Source organism: Centruroides sculpturatus, unplaced genomic scaffold, assembly GCF_000671375.1.
Source record: "Centruroides sculpturatus isolate CEXI.00-Female unplaced genomic scaffold, Cexi_2.0 scaffold1722, whole genome shotgun sequence".
Taxonomy (NCBI): domain Eukaryota; kingdom Metazoa; phylum Arthropoda; class Arachnida; order Scorpiones; family Buthidae; genus Centruroides; species Centruroides sculpturatus.
Window position 1 is genome coordinate 5,892 of NW_019385876.1, and position 24,602 is coordinate 30,493.

General features: G+C 29.2%; 2 protein-coding genes across 2 annotated transcripts in view; one reads left to right on the plus strand and one right to left on the minus strand.

Annotated features, from left to right (window-relative positions):
• The first annotated feature begins 1,175 nt into the window (after positions 1 to 1,175).
• Positions 1,176 to 14,650, plus strand: LOC111642692 (transport and Golgi organization protein 11-like). Its single transcript, XM_023389070.1, has 3 exons — positions 1,176 to 1,389; positions 4,621 to 4,846; positions 14,069 to 14,650. The coding sequence occupies exons 1-3, from the start codon at positions 1,179 to 1,181 to the stop codon at positions 14,277 to 14,279; spliced, it is 648 nt and encodes a 215-aa protein (XP_023244838.1). The 5' UTR covers positions 1,176 to 1,178; the 3' UTR covers positions 14,280 to 14,650.
• A 7,319-nt stretch (positions 14,651 to 21,969) lies between these two features.
• LOC111642690 (methylmalonic aciduria and homocystinuria type D homolog, mitochondrial-like) overlaps positions 21,970 to 24,602 on the minus strand; it is a 62,240-nt gene continuing 59,607 nt past the window's right edge. The window contains exons 5-7 of the mRNA XM_023389069.1: positions 22,971 to 23,107; positions 22,437 to 22,523; positions 21,970 to 22,348 (exon numbers count right to left, since the gene is read on the minus strand). Of these exons, the coding sequence (XP_023244837.1) occupies positions 22,130 to 22,348; positions 22,437 to 22,523; positions 22,971 to 23,107 (443 nt within the window). The 3' untranslated portion in view covers positions 21,970 to 22,129. The remainder of the gene's footprint in view (positions 22,349 to 22,436; positions 22,524 to 22,970; positions 23,108 to 24,602) is intronic.

Sequence of the window (24,602 nt, forward strand, 5' to 3'; positions counted from 1 at the left end):
AGAGGATCTTTTTCTTTTTCAAATGAGGACGTTTTTCCTTGATTTCTTCGCTCAACCGGTGCAATAANTAATTTATTAATTATGATTAAAATACAGAGTGGGGTATAAGTAATGCCCTTAAGAAATTTTTAAAAATTTTAAATTTTATTGAACAAAAATTACATAAATACAAGAACAAAAAATACAACAACAAAAATATAATGATTTAATATTAATGGACATGCTCAAAATGTTCCCCTTCATATTCAATACAATGCTGAACTCTACAAGCAACACTTTTATAAACTTTGACACATTTCCATGGTAATTACAGAAAATTTCTATGCAGTTACTTGTTTTAATTTAGGAATTGTTTTTTGGTTTGAGACTGTAAACCTGATCGTTCAATACACCCCACAAAAAATGTCTGTTGGTGGTAGGTCTGCTGATCATGATGGTGACTCGGTATGTCCTCGTTGTCCTATCCATCTCTCAAAATTTTGATTTAACCATTTCTGAACATTTAAAGAAAAGATACAGTATAAGATATATGTAAAGTAATTTCATATAAAATTAAAACATATAAATTTTTGCAGTACTAATAGAAATTAAAAAGGGCATAAGTAATGCCCCACCCTGTATATTGAAACTTATGCCTCACCCTGTATATTGAAAATTACATTTCTTTTGTATCAGAATTTTCAGCCCTAGACAAAATAAATTAGGTTAACCAAATATCAATGAAATTTTAATTTATAATTTTATTATATTTTAAATCAATTATTAAATAATTTGGCCTAAAGGTAAGTTGAGCAGTGCTGCAATCTTTATTTGTTTTAATAATTACAACTTAAATTTGATATTGATTTAATCATCAAAATTAATTATATTTGATAATCATAGATGTTTATTTTAATAATTTAAATAAATGATAATCATCATTTTTCTTTTGATCAATTATTGAACTGATCTAAAAATGAATTTTAGTCCAAAAAATCTTTGGCAATATTTGGCTAAATGTTACATAAAAATATCTTCAATTTTGACATTTTGCGAAAACAATTAAACAAGATTCTTTTTAAATATTGTCCATTACGCATCCATTTGCAGATGAACTATATTAAATGTTATTTATTCTCAATAATGAGTTTTATTTAATATTCTTGGAAAATTTATACATTTGTTTTTATATTTTCAGAATGTCTGATAAAAGTAGTCCAGTTCATTATTTTAACAGTGTAGGGGATCATTATGATCCAGAATTTACACGAGAAATTAGCTCTAAAATGCTAGTACCTGATAGAATTAGTGTGATTGGGGAAAACAGTGCACAGTTATCGGAAAGATCACATTTATTATCTGAGCAACAAAAATTAATTATGAATGTTCCAGAAAGAATTCTTGTTGCTGGTAAGTATTTTAGATTAAAATATTGTAAATTATGCATCTGAAATACATACATGTTGCAAATTCTAAAATTAATTTTAGAAGATAATTGTTTTTCACAGATATTGGAAAGATACAGAAAAATTTAGTTGCAATATTACATGTATTTTTATATGCAATATTTATATGCCCTTTTTTCATCACTGAGACAAATTTGTTGATAGTTTGTAGTCTGATAATGTATCAACAAAATTAAATGAATTAATTCAGCTCTGAATTATCTGAGCAAATACTGAAGTTATAATTTATGAGGTTAGCTGATTGGATGGAAAGTGTCACAACAATCGAGCAGTCATTACAGTCATGTGGGCGTGGAAAGACTTGTGGAGACAGATTTACCATTTAAAACCGTTTAATAAACACATAAATTTTCTTACAACTATTCTTATAATGAGGTGTAATGCCTATCCAAAGGTGGGAAACAAGTCCATTCAAAAAGTCCAAATGTTCTGACAATTGTTTCGTTTCTTCCAGTCAAGGTGATATGGAGAGATGGCCCTGGGGTGCACAGCACAACTTGCAGATATGACCTCCGATGACTAGGTGTACCTGTGTGAATCTTGAGGGGACTGGATAGTGAAAACGAACCCTGGGACGTTGAACAAGCTTTTCTTGTTGAAGGACAGAAGCACAAAATCTGAGAGGAGCACTATGAACCAAGAACTTTCCATCCTTGAAACATGCAGTTTTAAAAGTTTTTCTCTTAAAGCTGCCTTTTCATTGGTTCTGACTTGTTACCTGGTGACAATTCAAAACCGATTGGAGGGTGCAGGAGAGGTCAGTTTCGCGACTAAATATGACTCTTCTCCATCCATGTTTCCCTTGACTTTAGTCTTTTCTATTGTTTAAATAATTTTTAAAAAACTTCCATTGTTTAATCAAGATCTTTAATTTCTCCCTTTCAAATTGAAAAAGGAGATTTTTAATTTCTCAATTAATAGTCTCCATTTGGATCTCTATGTTGACTTCCTTCTGGGACCTCACAAATTCATCATGAGTCATTAGGCCACTGAATTCCTTGAGTTATTGCCACTGAAAGTTGTTAACGACCATGAATTCCAGAATGCATGGTCGTTAACAACTTTCATTGCATGTACTGACTCTGCTGCCTTCTGGTAGTCCTCTTTATCTTTCCACAGGTCAGGATCTACAGTGAGAAATGTATCTGAAAGTTCCATTAATTTAAATAGAGTCCGTGACTTCACAAATATAAAGTCCTTGAGATTTTTTTTTCTGTGAATGTGTCCAGATCAACACTGATTCACTTAGTGTGACCCTGTTCAGTGTTGTCATCATTTTGAATTGCTGTAATTATTAGCTTCTTTGTAGCAGAACTTACACAGTTGTCAAAAAAAGCTAAAGCAATCAAATTTGAGACAAATACCGTAAGTGTTTAGAAAATTTGAGAGATGCTGCCTTTGATATTGTCATGTTGATTGCCAAGTATTCAAGAATTGATTTCAGAAGATGAAAGTCTTTGTTAGGAGCACTGGCTGCCAATGGAGCTGAAATCCATGCTTTCAAGTACACACATGCAGCAAAGACACACACATCCTGTAGCCTTCTCTTCTCTTTTTGTTAAGTGGAACTGGCTCCTAAACATCCACACCTTCAAACTGTAAATTACTTTTGAGAGTATGAGTCACTGAGTCAGCCTCAACTAGAAACAGGAAAAAACATTTGCAGCAAGACTTGATGGTATCAGCAAAATAATGATCACAAGTCATGACAGAAATTAATTTTGTGGGAATGTCATGTAACTAATATATGATTAATTTAATGGTTTATTTATTGAGATGACCAGTTACAGTTTTACAAACTGTTGTACTAAAATGGATACATTGTGGTTGAAGCTTGTGATTGTGATATGCTCATCTTTACTTTTTGTAACCTATAAAACTTCAGTGACATTGAGTTAACAGTAAATATTCACCAATGGAGTAGATTTTTGGCACAAATTTTTTCTATGTATATTTGAATGGAAATACAAGGTAGGACATTCGTGTTTTCAAATTGTGAAAATGAACTCCACACTATTAAACATTATATATACATTTTAAACTATCATTTTTATATTTTAAATTTATAACAAAATCAATATACTAAGAGAAGTATAACCATAGTTGAGTCTCCATATTTGCATATTTGTGTTTTTACAATAGTATTTGTAGAATATACTGAATTTGGTTGCTGCTCACTGTATTTACTGAGTAATGGTGGGTTATATGAGTAGGTTAGTTTATGGCCTTTGTATATTGTGTATGTATTGTGAATTCTTTGGTGCATACCTTATTCTTAACCATATAATAAAATTTTTAATAGTATTTTCATAAACATGGATCTAAAATGTTACTCATTATTATAAGACACAAAACCTTTTAAATAAATTTAAACATTTCTGTTAATTGCAAATGGTTGCATAAGTTACTATAAATAAAAATCACCTTCTTAATCTCAGCAATGTATTTATTAAAATATAAAATGTTTTTGATCAGTTTGACTGACCTTCAGTTACATCGAATAAAAGAATACATTTAAAAATAGAAAGCTATGTATTCAATGTAACTGAAGGTGGTCAGTCAAACTGATCAAAAATGTTTTTAATTTTAATAAATATGTTTCTAGGATAAAGGTAATTTTTATTTTTTTTAATTTTTACTAAATTTTTTCCTAGTTTAATGCCACCAATTTGGTTGCATTAGTGTTTAGGCATATGTAGGAAACATATTATAGAGCAGTTTAGATGAGTGCAATGTTCTCTCCAAGCTGTATGGCCATTCATTGATATCTAAGGAGTTGCCTGGATGCTTTTACTTCCTGCACACACAGCCAACAGCAGGACATTACATAAAACATTCGTAATGATCCAAATAATTTCTGTATACAGGGTGATTTGGTAGGAATACAATATTCCAGGAAATAATAGTACAAGTGATTCTAAGCAAAAAAGTTCATATGAACATGTATTGGATTTCTTGTCTGAAATTTTTTGTTTGGGTGCATTTTAGCACTGTGCAGCAATATGAAAAATTAGAAGAACATTGGATGAGAGTATAGATTTTTGCAGGAATTGTCAATATATAAACTCCATAAATACGAAGACTCAACTTTAAAATGTAGTTTCAAACTTAAATAAAAACTAATTTATAAATTATATAAATAAATTAANTATTCATTTTATAAATTATTTTTAAGGTGGTGATAAACACATAGGAGGAAGAGAACCTCTCCCAGAACTGCGTTTGGAATCAAATTTAATGCTGAATCCTTTTCCTGGTGTTCAGCTTTCGACACCACCTCATGTTATTACTTTAGATGAACATCACTATCCATCAGTTGTCGAGAAATCCGGTGAATCTAAAACAAAATCTAAGAGATTATTTACAGATTCTGATGTACCTGTTGATCAGGAACATCAAAGGTAAATTTTGTTTATTCAGTATAGAGTTACTGTTTCATATATGTAGAATTTATCAAAATATTAAAAAACTTTTGTACTTTTTCATAAATACAAAATATTATTTCATCTCACTTTTAACATTGAACACAGTTAAGTATTGTGAAATTTGAAAATGTTTTTTGTTCTTTGCATTCTTATTATGCTTTTACTTGAATTTATGATTGATGATTATTTTAGTAAATGAAATCCATGTACAGAATACAGATACAGATCATGCAAAAGGTTTTGTGCTACCTGAAAAATAATAATCATATGATGGATAATGATACAGAAAATTTCATAGTTTTAAGCAAGTACAAGAGCAAAAGTTATGTTGACTGCAACAAAAGCATTTTTTCATAAATATAAGACATCATCATCACATCAAAACACTTTTAGAAAAAAAAACTTTTATGCAAATTACTTATTATACTGGGTCAGGCACATTACAGAGTAAGGTAAAAGATTGAAAAATTTATGATTAGATGTATTGCAGACAATTACAGCTGCTCAATCAACGTGACACAAAGTTATAATCTTAGTGAGTCTGAAATACAACAAATGTACTGTCAGAGTAGAGAAGACAAATCAAAAAGGCAAATTGCTGTCCTAATTGGATTTTCTAAAATTGTTGTCTTTTGCTAAAACATTATGTGCAATGATTATGGCACTTCTAGGAAAAGTGGCAGATCATCTGTACTTCCTCCTAGGTTAGTTTTTTTGCATGTCATTATATTTATGTCTTATAATTATTATTAATGAAAATAATTAAATAAACTTATTTCACTGCAAATTTTGCAATATATTTATAAATACTAATTTCTTGAATTTACAACTTGTGTTAACAATTTTGTTATATATGAAGAAGTATAGCATTAATTTTTCTGTAATTTTCTTGGTTTTAAAAAAATGAAACTTATGATTTGGTAATTTGTATTTAAATTTTCTTGATTAAAAATAATAATTTTTGAATTGCCTAAATACTTCTATATGCATAATATAATGGTAAGTTTTATAGATAAAATGTTTTTATCTAAATGATTTGAAAAGACCAATGATATTATCTGTACTTACTCAAAAACAAAATGTTTTGAGATGCTTCTCAAATCTTTAATTATTGTATGCATTCAATTTTTAATTATAAGTAGAATACAAATAAACAGCAAGTCCTGGCCTAACATTGTTGATAGGTTCTTGGAAATTGCAATGTTAAGGAAAACTGAAATGTAACAAAACCAGTTTTATCATAGGCTAAATAATAGAAACAAGATATAATTTGGTTAATGTTATTCTGTTTGCAACCTCCAGCATTTATTTTCCATCTCAGAATGTTTTGCTGTTTATAAAGAAAATTCCAGAATAATAATTATATGTATGTATAATGGTACAGTACATATGTACTGTACTTGTATCTTTCCTTGATAATGAAAATGAAAATGTTAAGTGAGGACTTGTACTGTTTTAAAAAATTTTATTACAGATTTTATAATAGAATATTGTTAATACAGTAGAGCGTCGTTTATCTGAATCAATTGGGGACTGGGGTTGTTCAGATAACTTATTTTTTAGATAACCGATTATGTACGAAAAAATACATTAACCTATCCCATGTTGAAATTTTTCTCTGTTGCATGTCACTTCGCATTGAATTTTCGTCGATGTTAAGCCTAATGTAAACTTTTTAAAATAATAATCGTGGCTATTGTATCGTTAAAAATTATTTTTTTTAATTTTTACTAAATTTTTTCCTAGTTTAATGCCACCAATTTGGTTGCATTAGTGTTTAGGCATATGTAGGAAACATATTATAGAGCAGTTTAGATGAGTGCAATGTTCTCTCCAAGCTGTATGGCCATTCATTGATATCTAAGGAGTTGCCTGGATGCTTTTACTTCCTGCACNGTAGGAGGAAATTCGCCTATTTTACCGATCTAGGGATCCCCTTTTCCAAATTTTAATATCGACTCAAAATAATTTAAAAAGACAAATTACAATAAAACGGTTTATTATCCAACTATCAGAAATTTCACAACATGCCAAGGAAGACAGGAAGGAGCAATTAAGTAATCAAAATTATAAACAATTAAACAATATATAAAAATGGGGAATATCGCATTTCTAACAATCTCTGTGAGTATGTGGGCTAAATTTTTTATCATAACAAGTTTGCTTGAATTTCGTTTCTTTTGAGATCACAGCAATGCGCGATGGGTAAGCTAGTTGTAGTAAAAACAGGAATAAAGCAAGATAATTTTAACATTAAAAAATGAAATACAGTATAAAAACTTCTGATATGTAAGCCAAAATGAATGTCATACAGAAACATCAAAATCATTCTTATACTATAATAATCATAGAAGTTTGCCACAGTAATTCCAAAAAAATTCTTAGTTGTTTTGTTATTTCTAACAGTATCTAAAATTGTAAAATAAGTCCAAAACTTTATGGACATTTTGACGTTAGTGAAAATTATGATGGATATGTTAAATAACATGGTAGTGGACAAAGTGTGTGTGTTGCTCAGAAAGTAAGAACTGTTTTTTCATTAAAAAAAAAGTTTTTGAATTCTTAATTTTTTTTCTTCATGCTCTCCATAAACATTTAGACATTTTTCATAATGATATATATGTTTTTAATATCCTCATTATAAAAATCATACATCTACTGCCAAAATAGTTCTTTAAATATTTTGAAAGATGGTAGTCCAACAGGACAAGATCTGGGGTCATATTCTGGTCTCTTATTTTTCATCTCTCCTTTCAGAGATGAATGACATCAAAATAAGAAATGAAACTTGTCTTCTGGAGATAGAGATGATTCTGGTCACTTATAATCTCATCTTTGTTGTTGATGTCGTGATTCTACTAGGTTGATTATACAAAGTGCAGTCAAAAAGTTCCAGGACTGGTGACTTAGCACTACAATCAGCCATGTACTGAATGTGCACAAACTAAGATGTGTGATAGACATCATTATTTAGCTTTCTGCCAAATTTCATGCTGTTATCATATATATAGTTTTTGTTTCTTGCTATTTAGATTAGATCCGTGTTTCATCGATATGCAATTTTCATTGCTTTGCAAAATGAATTCTTTTAATGAACAGTGAAATTTTGTTTCAAACTTGGAAAGACTGCAACAGACTTATACACAATGCTTATAGAAGCCTTTGGAGATAATTCATTGAGTTTCAAAAATGGACAAATGTCTTAATCATGCTCTTGGGGGGTTTTTTTGATAGGGGAGGGAATTATTCTTTGAGAATTTGTTCCACAAGGTCAAACTGAATAAAAATTTTTATATGGCATCCATATAAAAATTTTTATTCAGTTTTATTTTATTATTATATTTATTTTATTCAAATGAAAAAGACCAGATCTTTGGTAAACTCAGAACTAGTTATTGCATCATGACAACACAGCTATCTCTATTCAACAGTTTCTAAAATAAAATAGCTGTGGTTTCCCACTCTTCTTATTCACCAGACTTGACTTCGTGTGATTTTTATTATACTCTATACTAGTATACTTTTTGTTCTATTACTCAACTTGGGATGTACGTACCTGTTAACAAGATTTTGTCTTTTTTTTTTTTTTTTGAAACCGTGTCCTGTTTTATATTTGTGGTGTATTACGCCACAAAAATAATTATTTTATATTAATTACCAACAATTGCCTTGAAAGATTGGGCTAATTAATTTATTAAAAATTATAGTTATTAATTTAGTAACATATGGTGCCTAACGTTCACCTCTAGTGACAAATTACTTTATATTAATCATTTAATTAGTCGAATTATACTCATTGGGCTTAATGGTGTTTATTATTTATATATTTATTTTATATGTTACAAATAATTGCACGATTGTTTATGGTTTTTATGTATTTTCATAGATAAATCTTCGATATGATACTTCAATTGGAACTAACTTTTGTACTGATTTCATATACTACTCATAAAGTTTACCGACCTTTTATTGATAGTAAGTAATTTGCAACATTTTTCTTGCTGTATACAATTACGTATTTTTTTATTGAAAATTAGAATTTAAGGAAGAAGCTGACTTTATGTATGAATTTTTGCAATGTGTCTTTACTGTTTAATTAGTTTATTTATTTCAATTACAGTAATACCTCGACTTACATCGTTTCGAGTTACGTCGTTCCCGATTATATGTCGTTTGTCAAAAATGTATATGGAAAAATAAAAATCAAGTTTAAGTCATTTTATTCGACTTTACATCTGTCTACTACAAATATTGAAGTCGTAATATTACTAGAAAAACGTTTAAATCACATAAAGTCATATTAAAATTAGTGATGTAACGAATAGCATATTCGGCCGAATACCGAATATTCGGCCAGGAGTGTGGCCAAATAGCCAAATATTGGGCCAAACTATTCGGCTTGATCAACGCACGTACGAAAATTGGTGCGCAAATCGCATTATATGGCAAGGATCGCGCACCCTGCTCTCTATTGGCCCGCTGTCACTACAATTCTTCAATCGCGTTAATTCTTGACAGTTGTAGCGGACAGACATGAGCGTCATGGCAGTATGTTATAAGTGATGATATCAAATGTGGATAACAATGATATGACCTACACCTGTAAATAGAAAAGTTGCGGCCGAAGTTTTAAACGCGAAAACGTGTTCGTCGGACGTTCAGCGCCGACTTCCTGTAAGCTTACAAGTTTGACAATGGCGTTTGGAACGTCGAGCATAATTCCACTGACGTTCCAAACGCCATTGTCTTACGTCTAGGCTTACAGGAAAGCAGCGCTGAACGTCCGACGTACACGTTTTCACGTTGAAAACGTCGGCTGCAACCTCTCTAATAACTGAAAAAGAAGAGAGAGGACCGCGAAGTGAAAATGTGAAAATAAATATGAAATTGAGTTGATAACATAATCGAACANAACCTAACTACCATGTTATATGAAGGATATCTGTATATAAAAAACACAGATTTAATTAGTGGTAATAATACAATACAGTGTTTGTAAGAAACAGTTAAAACTTTCATTTTCTAATAATGACGAAAGCTTAGTTGCAGGGGTCACTCTGAAAAATTTTTAAAATATTGCCACTATTTCATCAGTTTTTAATTTTTTTTGTCACTTCAAATTATTTATTGCCACCAGTTTTACTTGTGAATTAAAGCAGGTGCTGATAACCTTATCAATTTGGCATCTGGAAAGCAAAAGTAACATGTTCAGCTGTCACAAGGAGAGGGCCAGATGTTTGGGTCTCTGATTAGAACAAAACTTGGTGAGCATATAATCTTAAACACAAATGGCTCCTTGTCCAAATAATAGAACCCATTTTTCAAGTGTTTCCAAAAAATGAGCCTCTAAAAATTTAGTGTTTAGCTCATAAGTCTTTGGAAATTTCAAATCCAAGAGTGGTAATAGCCGAGCGAATAAGACACTAAGCACTAAACCTAGCTGATGTAGGTTCACTCCTTCGAAATTTTAGTTTACTTTTTTACGTGTAACATTATTTTACCATATTATTACTTATTAGCATTATTATTACTTTTATTATTATTCACATTTAAAGCATGTAAAACACAAGATTAAAAATTGTGATGTCATTTCTTGTTAATGGAAAACGAGCCTCTGTAAATTTAACTCTTACATTATTAAATAAAATTTCCTAGGTATTTATTTTTAGATATGGTGGTATTGTGACATTCAGAGTGTAACAAACATTAGCACATCATGAAAATTATCCATAGTATTAACAATTAAAAAAATAAAATGCTGTGACTTGCTACTGTCTTCTTATATTACTTGTCGTCTTTGTCCATGCGCAGTAACATCCAAAGCCTATTTGTTTGTGAGGACACAGTATGTAAAATATGTGAAAATAAATGTGAAGAAATAAGTTTTATTTAATGATCTAAATAGTTAAATCTACAGAGGCTTGTTTTTGCTAAACAGGAAATGACATCACAATTTTTAAGCTCTTGTTTTATAATCTTTAAACATAAGGAATAATAATACTAATAATAATGCTAATGATGCAGTAAAATAATAAAATTATAATGTTACACATAAAAAGAAACAAATCTAAACTAAAATTTCATCTGGCTCTCTCCTTGTTATCAATAGGAATCAGTTTAGAATAATATTTTAATGAATAATTTCAAATAACACATTTGATCACAATGTTTAAACAGTATTTCATAGGTTCTGTCATGTCAAAATTTTTGTTTTAGTCTACTGAAAAAAGTCATCTCAAAAAGTTTCCTAAAATTTCTGTCAGTTGATGATAAATCCCAATCTGGAAATGCTGGGTGGCATTGCCCAAAATTACTTTTGGTTCTTGATGTCACTTCCTACTTTTCTTCCCGAACTTGCCTTGTGATATCATGAAATTGCTAGATGTTTGGTGCATGGGACTCCTGTTGTATGGAAACTTGACATTTTGCTGTTTTTCCTGAAGTGTGATTTGTGATGTAATTTCATGTTGAATGTCGAAACAAGCAGACTAGGATTTTATTGCCACTTTAATAAAAATTTCGCCAGGTGATGACTTTGACACTATGCAGTACAACCCCTGTAGTTGTTTCTGTTCATTAAAACTTCCTCATGCATAATGCAACTATAAAACTAAAGTTTGTTTTAAAATAAAATAAGGCCTAGACCTATAATAAACAAAGTAAAAATTAAGTAAGTTGAAGAATATAAACTTTTATTAAAATCAAGAAAGCAGGTAAATAGACTTGCTAACAATCATTATAGATGGTTAGATGGAAGAATGCTTAAGGTGTCAGTCTACTGCTCAGGGAACCCAGCAATGAATCTGGACAGATTGAAAAACCCCAGGAATTCTTCATGGGTGATCCACACTGGATATATCTGGTCCCATTCCTGACTATCCTACTGTCCATTGTGGGTCTGGCTGAATACCAGGCCCAAAATGGGCAAAAAATGCAGAAAAATTGACTGTGATAAAATTCAAGTTGAAATAATATTTGAAAATAGAAATTTTGATTGAAATTAATTAACACAACTGTTATGTATTTTCTAAGCCACTAAGAATACTGTCATATGATTAACATTTGTTTAATATTATAGAAATTGATTTAAAAATTAAAAAAGCCAAAAAGTACAGTTATCCCTATAACACTGCACTTATACAACACTGTTTCACTCTAACATGGTTTGAAAGTTGGGGAAATCTTCCATACAAAATTTCACAATTTTTAAGTGTAAATTCCGTTTTTTGATTTTTTTTTTTTATTCAAATAAGCAGGCTCAAATTTGCCCTTGGATTTTAGAATATTGAAATTTTCAATTTGTTTTGTGCATTTTAATCAGGTTTACTTTAATGAAAACTGATAGGACAAGGAAGAAAAAATTCTACTATCTTTCCTATCAACCAGGTATCATTGTTGTTTCTTTCAGATTTTAGCCCTTAAGACTGTCACTGTGTTTTCTTTTTATAGATTAATCTTTGTATCTAGTAAAGTTTATTTAAACATTTTTTAGGTAAGTGTTATTAAACCTTTTTTTTTTTATTTAATTTTTATGAATGATTAAACCATTCATAAAAATGACAAACGAAATACAGCGGTATCTCGGTATTCAAACAGTTACCAACTCAAACCATTTGATATTCGAACACACATTATGGGAAAAAATCACTCGGTACTCAACTGAACAAATACAACCCTCTAGAATAAATTTTCAATTAATAACATATTTTAGTTTTGTCATCCATAAAAAAATTATGATAAAAACAAAAAAGGTGAAGATGTTGCTGATATTTCTGATCAAGATCAACAAAAAAGCTCAGAAAACGATGATACTTTGTAAAAAGAAAATGCCCTTGTTTAACAAAAATTAATATTGACACGTCATACAGTACTTTGTGATTGTTAGTTAATTAATTATTGGAAATAAATTATTGATTGCTTTAATGAACATATTGCTCTTGGTAATGAAAAAGAATAATATACTTTTGTTAACTTTTGGAACATAACCCTAGTTTTGCATTAGCCCGTTGTTTCGTATAGCACGGATTCACATAATACCACTTTTTTTGGAACCTAACTACCATGTTATATGAAGGATATCTGTATATAAAAAACACAGATTTAATTAGTGGTAATAATACAATACAGTGTTTGTAAGAAACAGTTAAAACTTTCATTTTCTAATAATGACATCTTATAATAGGTAATAATAGAAGCAGTCATTATTAGAAGTAAACTGTGTAATACTATGCAAACTGTGATTTGCCTGGCATTACTCAGCAAATGACACTTAGATAACTGAAAATTAGTCTTACCTAGAACTATTAGATTTATTTATATACATTTTGGTACTGAGACAAAAGTAGGAAAAGAATCTCATTTTAATGTTGAGATTTGACCACAAATCTGACTTGCATTTTAAAATTATTTGTGATAAATATGCTAAAAATAATGTATATTTACTGTTTTTATCTTTATTCTGTAAAATTGATTTTAAAATTTATTAGAGAAAGATTACATTTTTAATAAATTTATTTACTTGTTCCATTTTCACAACTACATTCTACAAATGTAAGCAAAAATGTTTGATGTACTTCCTCAATTTCAAGATGCACATTTTTTTCATATTGTAATGTCTGAAATAAAGATGTGTCTTGCAGTGATTGACACCTTAGACCTGCTGTCAAAAAATCTCAATTTGACAATTGTAGAGAATTTGTGTGAACAAACTTCATCATATCTATTCATCCTGCTGTTATTTCAGTTGTGTGCATTGATAATTGTTTTGGATATTAAATTCAACTAAAACTCTTGAACTCTTGTTTCAGTCAAAACAAAGCTCAAAAAAATTATGCTACAGCATTGATATGAAAATACATTATGCATGAAGAAGCATAAAAATAATGCTTCAGAGCACAAATACAGTAAATATATTGTGTTCATTTATTTAAGCATTTTAATCAAAATGAAAGTTATAGACAAATTGATGGCTAAGTTAATAGAAAATTTTTGTGTTATTTTAAATTTTGAATAAGTAATGTATCTTACAATCATTGTTATTTCTTCAATTTCATGATGCTAAACATAATTATATAATAATTTCAATAATTGTATATAACAGATTTATGCAAAAGTATTTGTTATAAAATAAGTATTAATTTTGCATGCTTGACATATTTTGTTGAATTTATAAAAATATGTAATAAAGCCAATTTGTAGTCCACAGGGAACAAATAGTACAGAAATAACTCCACATTCACCTGAAGAAGAATTGGCACTGCTTCGTCGCCAAGTAAAACACCTCAGTCGAAGAGTATTAACAATTGAACAAGATAATCAACAAAGACAACAACGAGAAATTGCTATATATTCTTTAGGAGTTATATATTTTTTACTGAAAGGTTTAATCTGGCTTCATAAAAATTGGTGAAACTTTTTTAGATCAAATTTTGTCAATTTAGAAAGGAAAATGTTTAGATGTACAAAACAATGAACAGTTTTTGGAAAGCAATTTATTCTTTGTTTTAAGAGTGCCCATACACTGATTTATGTAAGTGTCATTTCATGATAAAATAGTCCATTTCTGCTGTCTTACGAGTTATCTAGTTCAATGATTTTAAACATCACAAAAGATATTTGAAGGGAGCCAAATTTAATCCTATAAATTTAAGAGATGATGTAAATGAGAAGACAATAAATTAACTCCATATCATAAAAATGTAAATATGTAATTACCTTATATAATATGAATTTTTTTTTTTAGTACAATTTAAAACTGTTCTGAAAATTAAAAATTATATTTAAAATTTTAAATTTACTTTCCCTGAAGATTTCAAATATTTTAATGTATTATGAAATCCACTGATCTGTCAGAAAACATTAATATTTAACTATTTGTGCTGAGATGCACTAATGAATTATACTTTATAAAATTTGTACATTTTATAACTTGAATCATTTGTTTTAAAATCAAATTTTTCCATGTTTTGATTAAGATCTATTAAAAATGGTGTCATAGTTTATTGAAAATAAAACTGTTCACAAATTTGTACATATTTCTTTTTATTAAATTATATCATAAGTTGATGCTTTTGCTTAATTTTGGATTTTTGTTTTCCTTGTGTTGTTATAAGATACTATTTTATTCATCATCATGCCATTTTATTTATAATCATCAATACAAATAAATCATTGGAAGATGCAAACTTAATAAATGAGTTTAATCAATGCCATATATGAAATATATTTGAAAGGATTAATGATAATGAGACAGTTTGACACAATATTTTATTTTAATGAATCCAGATGAAATGCTTCTTGTATAGATAGCTCAGTGCAATATATGAATAATAAATTTTAGTTCATATGTTGTATTTTGAAAGTCGGTGATCACCTATTTTCATCAGTGACCACCAAATTGTTGTTTAAAAAAAAACTATTATTATAAAGATTATTTGTTTATGAAAAGTAATCTTTTCATAAACTGGAAGATATAAGACAAGACGACAACATTAACAAATTCCAGCACAAATGTTTAATGGAAAGGATGAAAGCTTCTCACCTCATTAATAAGCTAGCTTCAGGGAATTCTATATGTTTATGATATTTGACCTGAAGTTGGCAAAAAATGTTCATCAATTTCATTAAATGTTTGTAATGAAATTTATTGTTATTTGTATGGTGGTTTGCTTGTCTTATAGGATTATTTGTTTATAAAAAAAATTGCATTTGTTGTCATTTCCACAATTTTCTATGCATTTTTTAGTGCTTTCAAAAATGCTTTGACATGTAATGATTTTAAATACAGTGGGTTATCGGTTCATGAACAAATTGGACAATGAACACTTTTGCAAAAGATTTTTATGTTCAGACAACAAACACCTCACAGAAGAAACAAGAAGAAGCGATGTTGCGTTTAAGATTTGTAAAACTATATTTTAATGGGATCTATACATGGTTTGTGGAACGAGACTTTCACAGTTGTATACATAACTTTTTTTGCACTAGTTAATTTCTGTTCTCTGAATTTTTATAAGTGCTTTTCTGAACTTTTTATTTAAAAAAAACTGATATTATGGGGCCTAGAAAGAGTGGAGTGTCAAGAACTGTGTTCACTATAGAAACTAAGCAAGAGATAACAGCCAAGGTAGAGAGTGGGCAGAAGATGTCTGATATTGTAAGCAGATGACTTCAATAGGTCTACAGTAGATACAATCTTAGCTAAGAAAGATAGTCAAAAAGGCTCAAGCAGATAAAGGAGTAACAAAAATCACATCTGAGAAACAAGGATGTGCCATCCATGAAAAAATGGAGAGATCGCTTTTAGTTTATTACATGTAAATAAACGTAGTAATAAAGTATATAATTTTTAATTTATTTTTTGGGGTCTCCAGAATGAATTAATCAAATTCCCACAAAAACCTATGGTAAATTGATAATCACTTAACGAACAATTCAGATAGTGAACATGATCTTGAAACAAGTTATGTTCGTTAACTGATCACCCACTGTATGTGCATTTTTAAAATCACTGTTGTACCACTATCAAATTCAGGTGTCTATCATATACACCTGAATTCAATAGATCGCCTAAAGATGGTAGTTGTATACTATTGAAAGTGCTAGCAGACAAGTTCATTCTCCAAGACTCCACTCCTGTAATGCCACAACACATAAGTGTTATAATCATATGATGAGTTTTATAAAAAATAAAAATTGTAAATTCTAATAATTATTTAAATTCAATCCCACTTGACATATGACCCCTATCTATCTCCCCATACCAGTGACCTTTAACCACCAAAATTTAATAGCATCAATACCCCTAATACAAAAATCTCCCTGCAAAATTTCAGAAATTTTCAACAACAAAGGCAGATGATTAATTATTGAATAATTATTTCATGGAGTTATTAAACTACAAAGTAGGTGAACAAAATTGTGGCATACTCAAAAACATTGAACTTAGGACGTTTTGCATTTCTTGACATTTCGAGGTTATGAGTCCATTTTTTGACTGTTTGCCATACTTTCCCTCTGTTATATATAATAGCTATGAAAGTAAAATACTGATTCATCCATTTGAAATTTGATGGTATGATTCTAATAATCAACTAAAGCAGATTTTACTGTTTTTAATGAGTCCTTGCAGTTGATTGTAATAACCACTAATCACGATAAATTATTATTATAGTATTTCCTGTGCAAAAAAAAACACCTAAACACCAACCATACCAAATGCAAGTAGTTGCAAACTGCAACTATGTAAATGAATGAGTTTTTAAGAGCTCAACTGCACTTATTTGATTGGCTAGTAGATATGTAAACACAGAATTTTAAATATTACTTTAAATAATATTTCATGAGAAAATATCTCAGTTATTACATAGTGAAAATTTGTTGTAAACTGTGTAGTAAAAGTTGTCTTGATGGTGATGTTATCCGCCTGTGCCTAAGGTTTGCAGAATGTCTCTTTTTTTCAAGCTGCTAACTTTCAGAGGCCCCAAACAGGTGCTGCTTGCACCTGTGATAATCCACCACTATATGGCTCCTACTTTGAAAGATGCTCTTGTCAATTTATTCAAATGATATTTACTTGTGCTAATAAGTATGGTTTTGTCAGAATATTCAACTGATTTAAGAAAATACATCATTCTTCTCAACAAATTTTTTAAACTGACATATTTGTGTGTACCTGATTAAATAAATTTTGTTTTCAGATTTGTAAAGAAAATTTAACAATGATATGTTAAATTTTCTTTACAATGTTGTGAAATATTGCCATAAAGTTACATTGTGCAGATATTGCACATATCTGCACAATGTAACTTTCATTAAGGCCGAAATTGCATAATAATTGTTAGTCATTATCAGTTGACATCATCCCTTACGGGTAGTCTCAAGCAAGGCTGCAGAGTCAGTAAAAAAACACTCCTGATAATTTTAATTAGCTGACTCCAACTCCAGCAAAATTAAATACCAAGTCATTTTATGGGAAGCAAAGGCACTCATAGGGGGTTACCCTACTCTGAAAGGAGCCCCAGGCATTTACCCAAATACTTTTATAGTTAGTATTTTTAATATTTAACTTACATTAATATTTATTTGTATAAAAAAGTTAACTTTTAACAAATATTTAATAAGAGGAAAAAAGGGGAGCGATAAAATTCTACATCTATATATCTTTATTCTACAGCTTTTGCACTTTAATTTCACCTTTCCAGAAAAGTTAGTCCAACTAAAAAGTGTGCAATCTAGCTACTTCAGTCCCTTGTTCAGAAAAGAAAAATGTATATTCTGATCAATTAGCCTGGCTCATTCAGAAAAATAGAGTACTTATTTAGAGCAGAGATAATAAAGGAATGAATCAAAAATATTCAAATTCAATTGGGTCAAAATAATTTAACTACTAAACACAAATACTACAANAAATATCAACTTCGCTTGGCAAGAATTAACTGATAAATGCACGAATGAAGTGTGGAAGAAGTTTGGCTGAAGGTATCCAAGAATTCTCAACGAGAAGAGCCCATCACTGTATCGTTAGTTTGACCACATTCAACCTAATCAATATAGCAGGACTAGGATATATAGATGAGCAAGATATTGAGGAGTTACAGCAGGTTTCTGGTGAGAGCCTTAACAACGACGGCCTTCGAGAACTAGCAGAACACAGAATTCATGTGGAACTGGAAAATAGAGATTCTGAAAATGAAGAACCCAAAAAATTTCTATACAGATTTCAAAACGTAGTAAAAGTTTCCCAAAATCGTTGATCAAATTGTAGCAAATGATCCAGATTTTGAAAAGAGTGCAAAAGCAAGACAAGGCGTTTTGGATGCGATCTTCTGATACCGACATTTGCTTAAGGAAAGAAAAAAGCAACAATTGAAACTTCACAACTTTATTGCAAAAGAACAAGAATTTCAGTAAAGTCAGGACCTTCATCACAAAAAATGAACTTTTACATTTGTGTGCATATGTTTGTGTTATTTAACATATATTATTATACAAATTACTATAAAAATAACTTTAAAATAACCTCATTTAATGCTGTTTTGTTTAGTGCTTTGTCGTCTAGGAATGCATCACCCGCGTTAAGTAGGTTCTTACTGTATATACTTTGATCAATTACAAAATATAAAAACATTTTAAAAAATTATTAAATATAAAATAAATTTTCTTTCATTTAAATAAAAAAAAAAGCTAGATTAAATTTAAAATGCTAAAGTTGGATTTGACACATTTTTCCTGACTCAGACTCCACAGCTCTGGTCTCGAGGGCCATCATTAATTAACACCAATTACTGTTCTGTTTTATATCTGAGCAATTGAGACTTTACAGAAAAATTTTCATTTATGATCCAAAAGGTTATCATTTTTCTGATTTAAAATTAAAAGATCTTGCATTCACTACACAGTAAATCTTACTTTTTGACAGACATATTCAATTTAATTTTGAATATATTCTTGTATCATTAAAAAGTTAATTTTTTTAAATGAAATTTGGAATTACAGTATACAGTCGACCCCCCCTATAACACTGTTGATTATTCCATTTTATATGAATTCCATGTTGTACGGATCACTTAGATTTTACAAATACGTGAGCCATTCACAGCCTGGCGCACGTATTTGTAAAATCTAAGTGACTTGTACAACATGGAATTCATATAAAACGGAATAATCAACAGTGTTATAGGGGGGTCGACTGGTATAATAAATTACATAACTTTACAGATATAATAAATTACAGATGATTATTTTGTAAATTTGAAATTAAATTCAAAGGTGTTAATTTAATCTCAAAAATTTTGTTTGATACTCATTTTTTTCAAATGTTCTAAACTTTAAATCAAACACATTTAGAATTAAACAGTTGATAATGCCTCAATTACACAAAATTGCTCTATTTCTAAACTGTGTTATTTAATTGATTATACAAAACAAATTACTTTCTTAAGATTTGGAATCCCAATTGAAACAATAGGGTAGCAAAGCAAGCAATGAAGTAATTGTAATTATGAAAATTTCACTATTTTACTATATATCATTATAACAAATGCCAATATAATGAAACAACAAATTAATGAGGGATTTAACAAATATCACTAGAAACCTTTCACAAAAGAAAATCTTTAAAACAATCTGTAAATGTCTTCTGCAGTTATGATACAATGAAAATTCATGCCAGATTGGGTCATGTCATTCCAATACACTGTGTGTAATCAAAATCTTTCCATAAATTCCCAAAGACAGTACAATAGAAAATTTCCTAATTAAATGACTATTCTGAAAACTGATTACAGGCAGCTGCTGGTTTGTTCAAGACAGAATGTTTGTTACAAAATTTGTCAGACATGAAATAGTTCTGGCAGTAAAGGTTCGACCTGCCACTCTGGTGGTTCTGGGTTTGTATATTTGCATGAATTGGCTCAAATATACATTGGGTCTCATTCCTCACTGGTTCTGATCAAACCCATAATGAGCACAATTAAAGATTTTCTTGATGCCCACAAAGCAGATTAAAAAGATGGAAAAGTTTCAAAATTGTATAAGAAACTATAGCAAATATTTTTAACTATAGCAAATTACAAATAGAATTTGTAAGTAAAATTTGGGTCTAGTACATGCACAGTACTAAATTTGATCAGAGTCCTTACTATCAAGGTTAAAAAAAGTTTCATTATTAATTTAAAGAACAGAACTTTTTCAAAATTGTCATTTTGACTGTTTCAGTGTAATGAAATTTAATTACAACAAATTACCTTCACAATTTCGTTATACTAACATCCTAAATCTGCAAATAATGTTAAGCATTACAGACACACAGATTATATTTTGTTTATAGATTAGTGAAATAATATACAGTCGACCCCCTATAACACTGTTGCTTATTCCATTTTATATGAATTCCATGTTGTACGAGTCACTTAGATTTTACAAATACGCGAGCTGTTCACAGCCCAGCACACGTATTTGTAAAATCTAAGTAACTCGTACAACAAGGAATTCACATAAAATGGAATAATCAACAGTGTTATAGGAGGGTCAACTGTAATTGTCAAATTTTTCATTTTATTAGTGGATCCTTGATCTGCAAGAAATTAATAAGATATTTAGATAGATAGATTGCCAGTGTGCACTTGTGCATGCACTAGTTTCATTAGTCACCTGACAAATACAGGTTCTTCCAAAAAGAATGCTACCATTTTAAATTATATTAATTATTGTCCAGGAATGTTTTAGTATACATTAAAACATTGGAAAACAGTCCAAGTTTCAGACTTGCCCATTACAATTTCTCAATGCATGCATTTCATGTCACACATCCAACTGATACTCAAATTCTTCCTATGATCACCACAGTATATCTGTTGTCACTCCTTGACAGTCAATTCTGTGGCTGTATAGAATTGTTCATGTTGCACAAAGACAAGTGATTCCGACTTTTCAAAGAGCTTCTCTGTTGTGATGTCACCATTTTCATTTAAGACACTTCTAGTAGTAGATAATAAGATGTCTGAATGCAGTTTGTCAGTTTCATTTCCCATCTTACTATATTGATACTTCTTTCATAATTAACATAATTACACTAATTTAAAATAGAGTACTAATTTTAGACCATGTAACAATTTGTATTACTTATATCATTAGAAGAAGTAGCTTACACTTTTTTTAACCAAAGTATATATTTACAGAAATACTTAATGGGTATTGGTTTTGATAACATTTTTAATAAATGAAAAAATAAATTTTACATAAAAACAGAAAAGAATCAGATCAGTTGCATGTTCTTCCACTTTAAAATATTGTTAATATTAAAACAAAAAAATGAAACAAACAATTTTATCACACAAAAAAATGGCATTTAATACATACAAATAGGAGAGCACAGTACCTAGGTAATGTCATTAACAAATATCAAAAAGTTAACATTTAATTCCACAATCCTTTACTATAAAAACTTCAATATATTATTTATATAAATTCAATATCAAGCATATTCCGATACATTTATATAAATAACATATTAAAAAGTGAAAATAGATTAATTTTAAAACTGTGTGTGTTTCATTTACTCATAAGAAACAAAAATTTTCAAAAAATAAAATTTTTATATAACTTCTAAAAACTGGTACCAAATTTTATTACATAAAAGTAGTGTGTCATTTTTTCATTTATTTACAAAACAAAAACTGATAATGTAATAATTTTTTGGATTTCTGAAACTTACAGAATTGTACAATGCCATTTTTAGAAAATTAACCCTCAACAATTTTAAGGATAAATCTTCCTAGATTTATGTTTTTCTATAATTTCTTGAATTTCTGGACTATTTAGAGGTGCATTGGTAAAGAGAGAACCAACAAATGCATGAGTGCCCCACAGATGATGTGATAATACTTTGCAACAACCGAGATCTTCGATAACGAATCCGAAATGTCTGTATCTTTCGTCAGTCTCGAACATAGTTGCATTTGTGTATGGTCCTAAGTACTGTAAAATATATTAAAAGAAGGTTAAAACTTAGCATAAGGAATAAATAAAAATAAATGATGGCAATTTTAACTTAAATTACACATACAGGTCTTCCACTTGAAGGATCAATAAAATCTGCCCAATATCCGACTTCATTCAGTTTTGCACATATATCTTCTGCAGCTTTTATAAACTAAAAAGTAAATATATAATTTATTTTAAAGCTGGTGATTTAGGAAAATTCTGTTTTATCAGACATTTTTATAAAAACATTTAAAAATTAAATAAATTTTTGTTCCATTATCTACTAAAATTAATTCACTAAAATAATTATTGTCTGTACATCTTTATAATTATATATATATAGCCAGATTTATACAGGATCTTCTAAAAAGAATGCTACCATTTTCAATTATTGTAATTATATTAATTTTTACCAGAGAAGTATGCAATATACACTAACCAAAAGGAGATTGAAACTCAAACAGTTAATCTATCAATTGGTGCACATTTCATACTTTTCAGGTAATATTTAACATAATTACAGTAATAGTAGCATTCTTTTTGGAAGATCTTTTTGATTAAGACTTTTATATACACATTATACTTTATCATATTATATTACAAATAATTTACTCACATAACCAATTAATTCTTCTCTTTCTAATTCTATCTCTTCACTCCAGGTACTCATATCATGTCTCGTCTTTTGACATAATGTAATTACAGTCAGTTTTTCTTTTTCTATCTCTCTACCAGGAAAAAGATCTGCAAAATCTGAGAAAAAAACTTAATATTAAAATAATAATTAATGCTATTTGTAAGTTTTTATATCTATTTTATTGAGTAATGTACCTACATCAAAAACACTAATAGTAAATGTTAATGAAAATTTATGCAATTTTTACTCTGGTGTTGTTTATTTGTAAATTAGACTTTTTACTATATAGAAAAAAGTGAATTGACAAACTATAGGCTTGCATATCTTTTTATTAATCATTACTGTGAGGTAATCAGGTAACCACAAAAGAAAACTGTAAAAAGAGAATTAGGTGAAGAAAGATGATGATTTATTGCAGAAAAAAAGACGTAATATGAATGAGTTTAAAAACTAAAGAATTCAGAGAAACATAAAATAAAAGTCCAAAAGAGAGCAGCAGAAGTGTGGAATGTTTTAGAGAATCTCAAAACTAAAAAATATACACTTAATAAGAATGGCCCAAGCAGACGGCAGACAATATGTTGGATATCTCAATTATTAACAGAATTTTATTTTAAAAATAGTATAACTAAAAAAAAATTACAAAAAAAAAAATTTATTTTGCTCTGTTAAAGCCTAACATAATTTATTGAGCATATTTATGCAAGCATTTGCACTTTTATTATTAAGTGAAAAAAAACTTTAGATAACATATTGTACTGTTGTTTTAAGTAACATGAGAATGTAGCAGTTATGTGCTAACATGTAATTTTTCTTTTTAGACTAAAGGAAAACCTGTTAACTAAGCTTCAAATTTTTCATTCAACTAAAGTAGGCAAAAGAACATCAAATTATGGAACAGCATTGTTTTTGCAATGAAGCAAAGTTTGAGGTTTGCATTAAAAGCAACAGAAAGAAGGAAATCAAAAAATATTTTCATTCCAAGTATCTTAATTATAACAAGCAAGTTGTAATAAGCATTATGGTATAAAGTTGCATGATTGCTCAAAACTTCAGCACTGCATCTTATCAATGAAACAGTAAATGCAGAAAAATATCAGTGGATCTTTCAAGAAATCCTTCTATCATACCTGGAAAAACTGCAGAACCTAAATTTTCTGATAGGATGGTGCAAAGTTATCATACTGCCAAAATGAGGCATGGCTTGCAAATCACAATACAGTAGAGCGTCGATTTTCCGAATCAATTGGGGACTGGGGTTGTTCGTATAACTGATATTTCGGATAACTGATTTATGTACGAAAAAATAGTTTAACGTATCCGATGTTGAAATTTTTCTCCGTTGCGTGTCGCTTCGTGTTGAATTTTCGTCGATGTTAAGTCTAACAAAGACTATTGTATCGTTAAAAATTATTTTTTTATTTTGTATAGACAAAGTAAATATATTGAAAAATATAAAAACAATAAAAAATTATACTTCAGATGTTAATTTAGTATCAAAAACGTAAAATATTTGAGTAGCCCAAGACATAGCCAAAGATTGAAGCGCCACAGCACTGGCGAAAATTTAAATTTGCCGACTGGAATTCTTTCGGATGATTGACTTTCGGA

Bases quoted from the DNA above. Each gene is read 5' to 3' on its own strand.
- LOC111642692 (XM_023389070.1), top strand. From the start codon at position 1,179: ATGTCTGATAAAAGTAGTCCAGTTCATTATTTTAACAGTGTAGGGGAT. The intron at 1,390-4,620 runs GTAAGTATTTTA...ATTATTTTTAAG, and splicing joins AGAAAGAATTCTTGTTGCTG to GTGGTGATAAACACATAGGA. The intron at 4,847-14,068 runs GTAAATTTTGTT...GCCAATTTGTAG, and splicing joins GTTGATCAGGAACATCAAAG to TCCACAGGGAACAAATAGTA.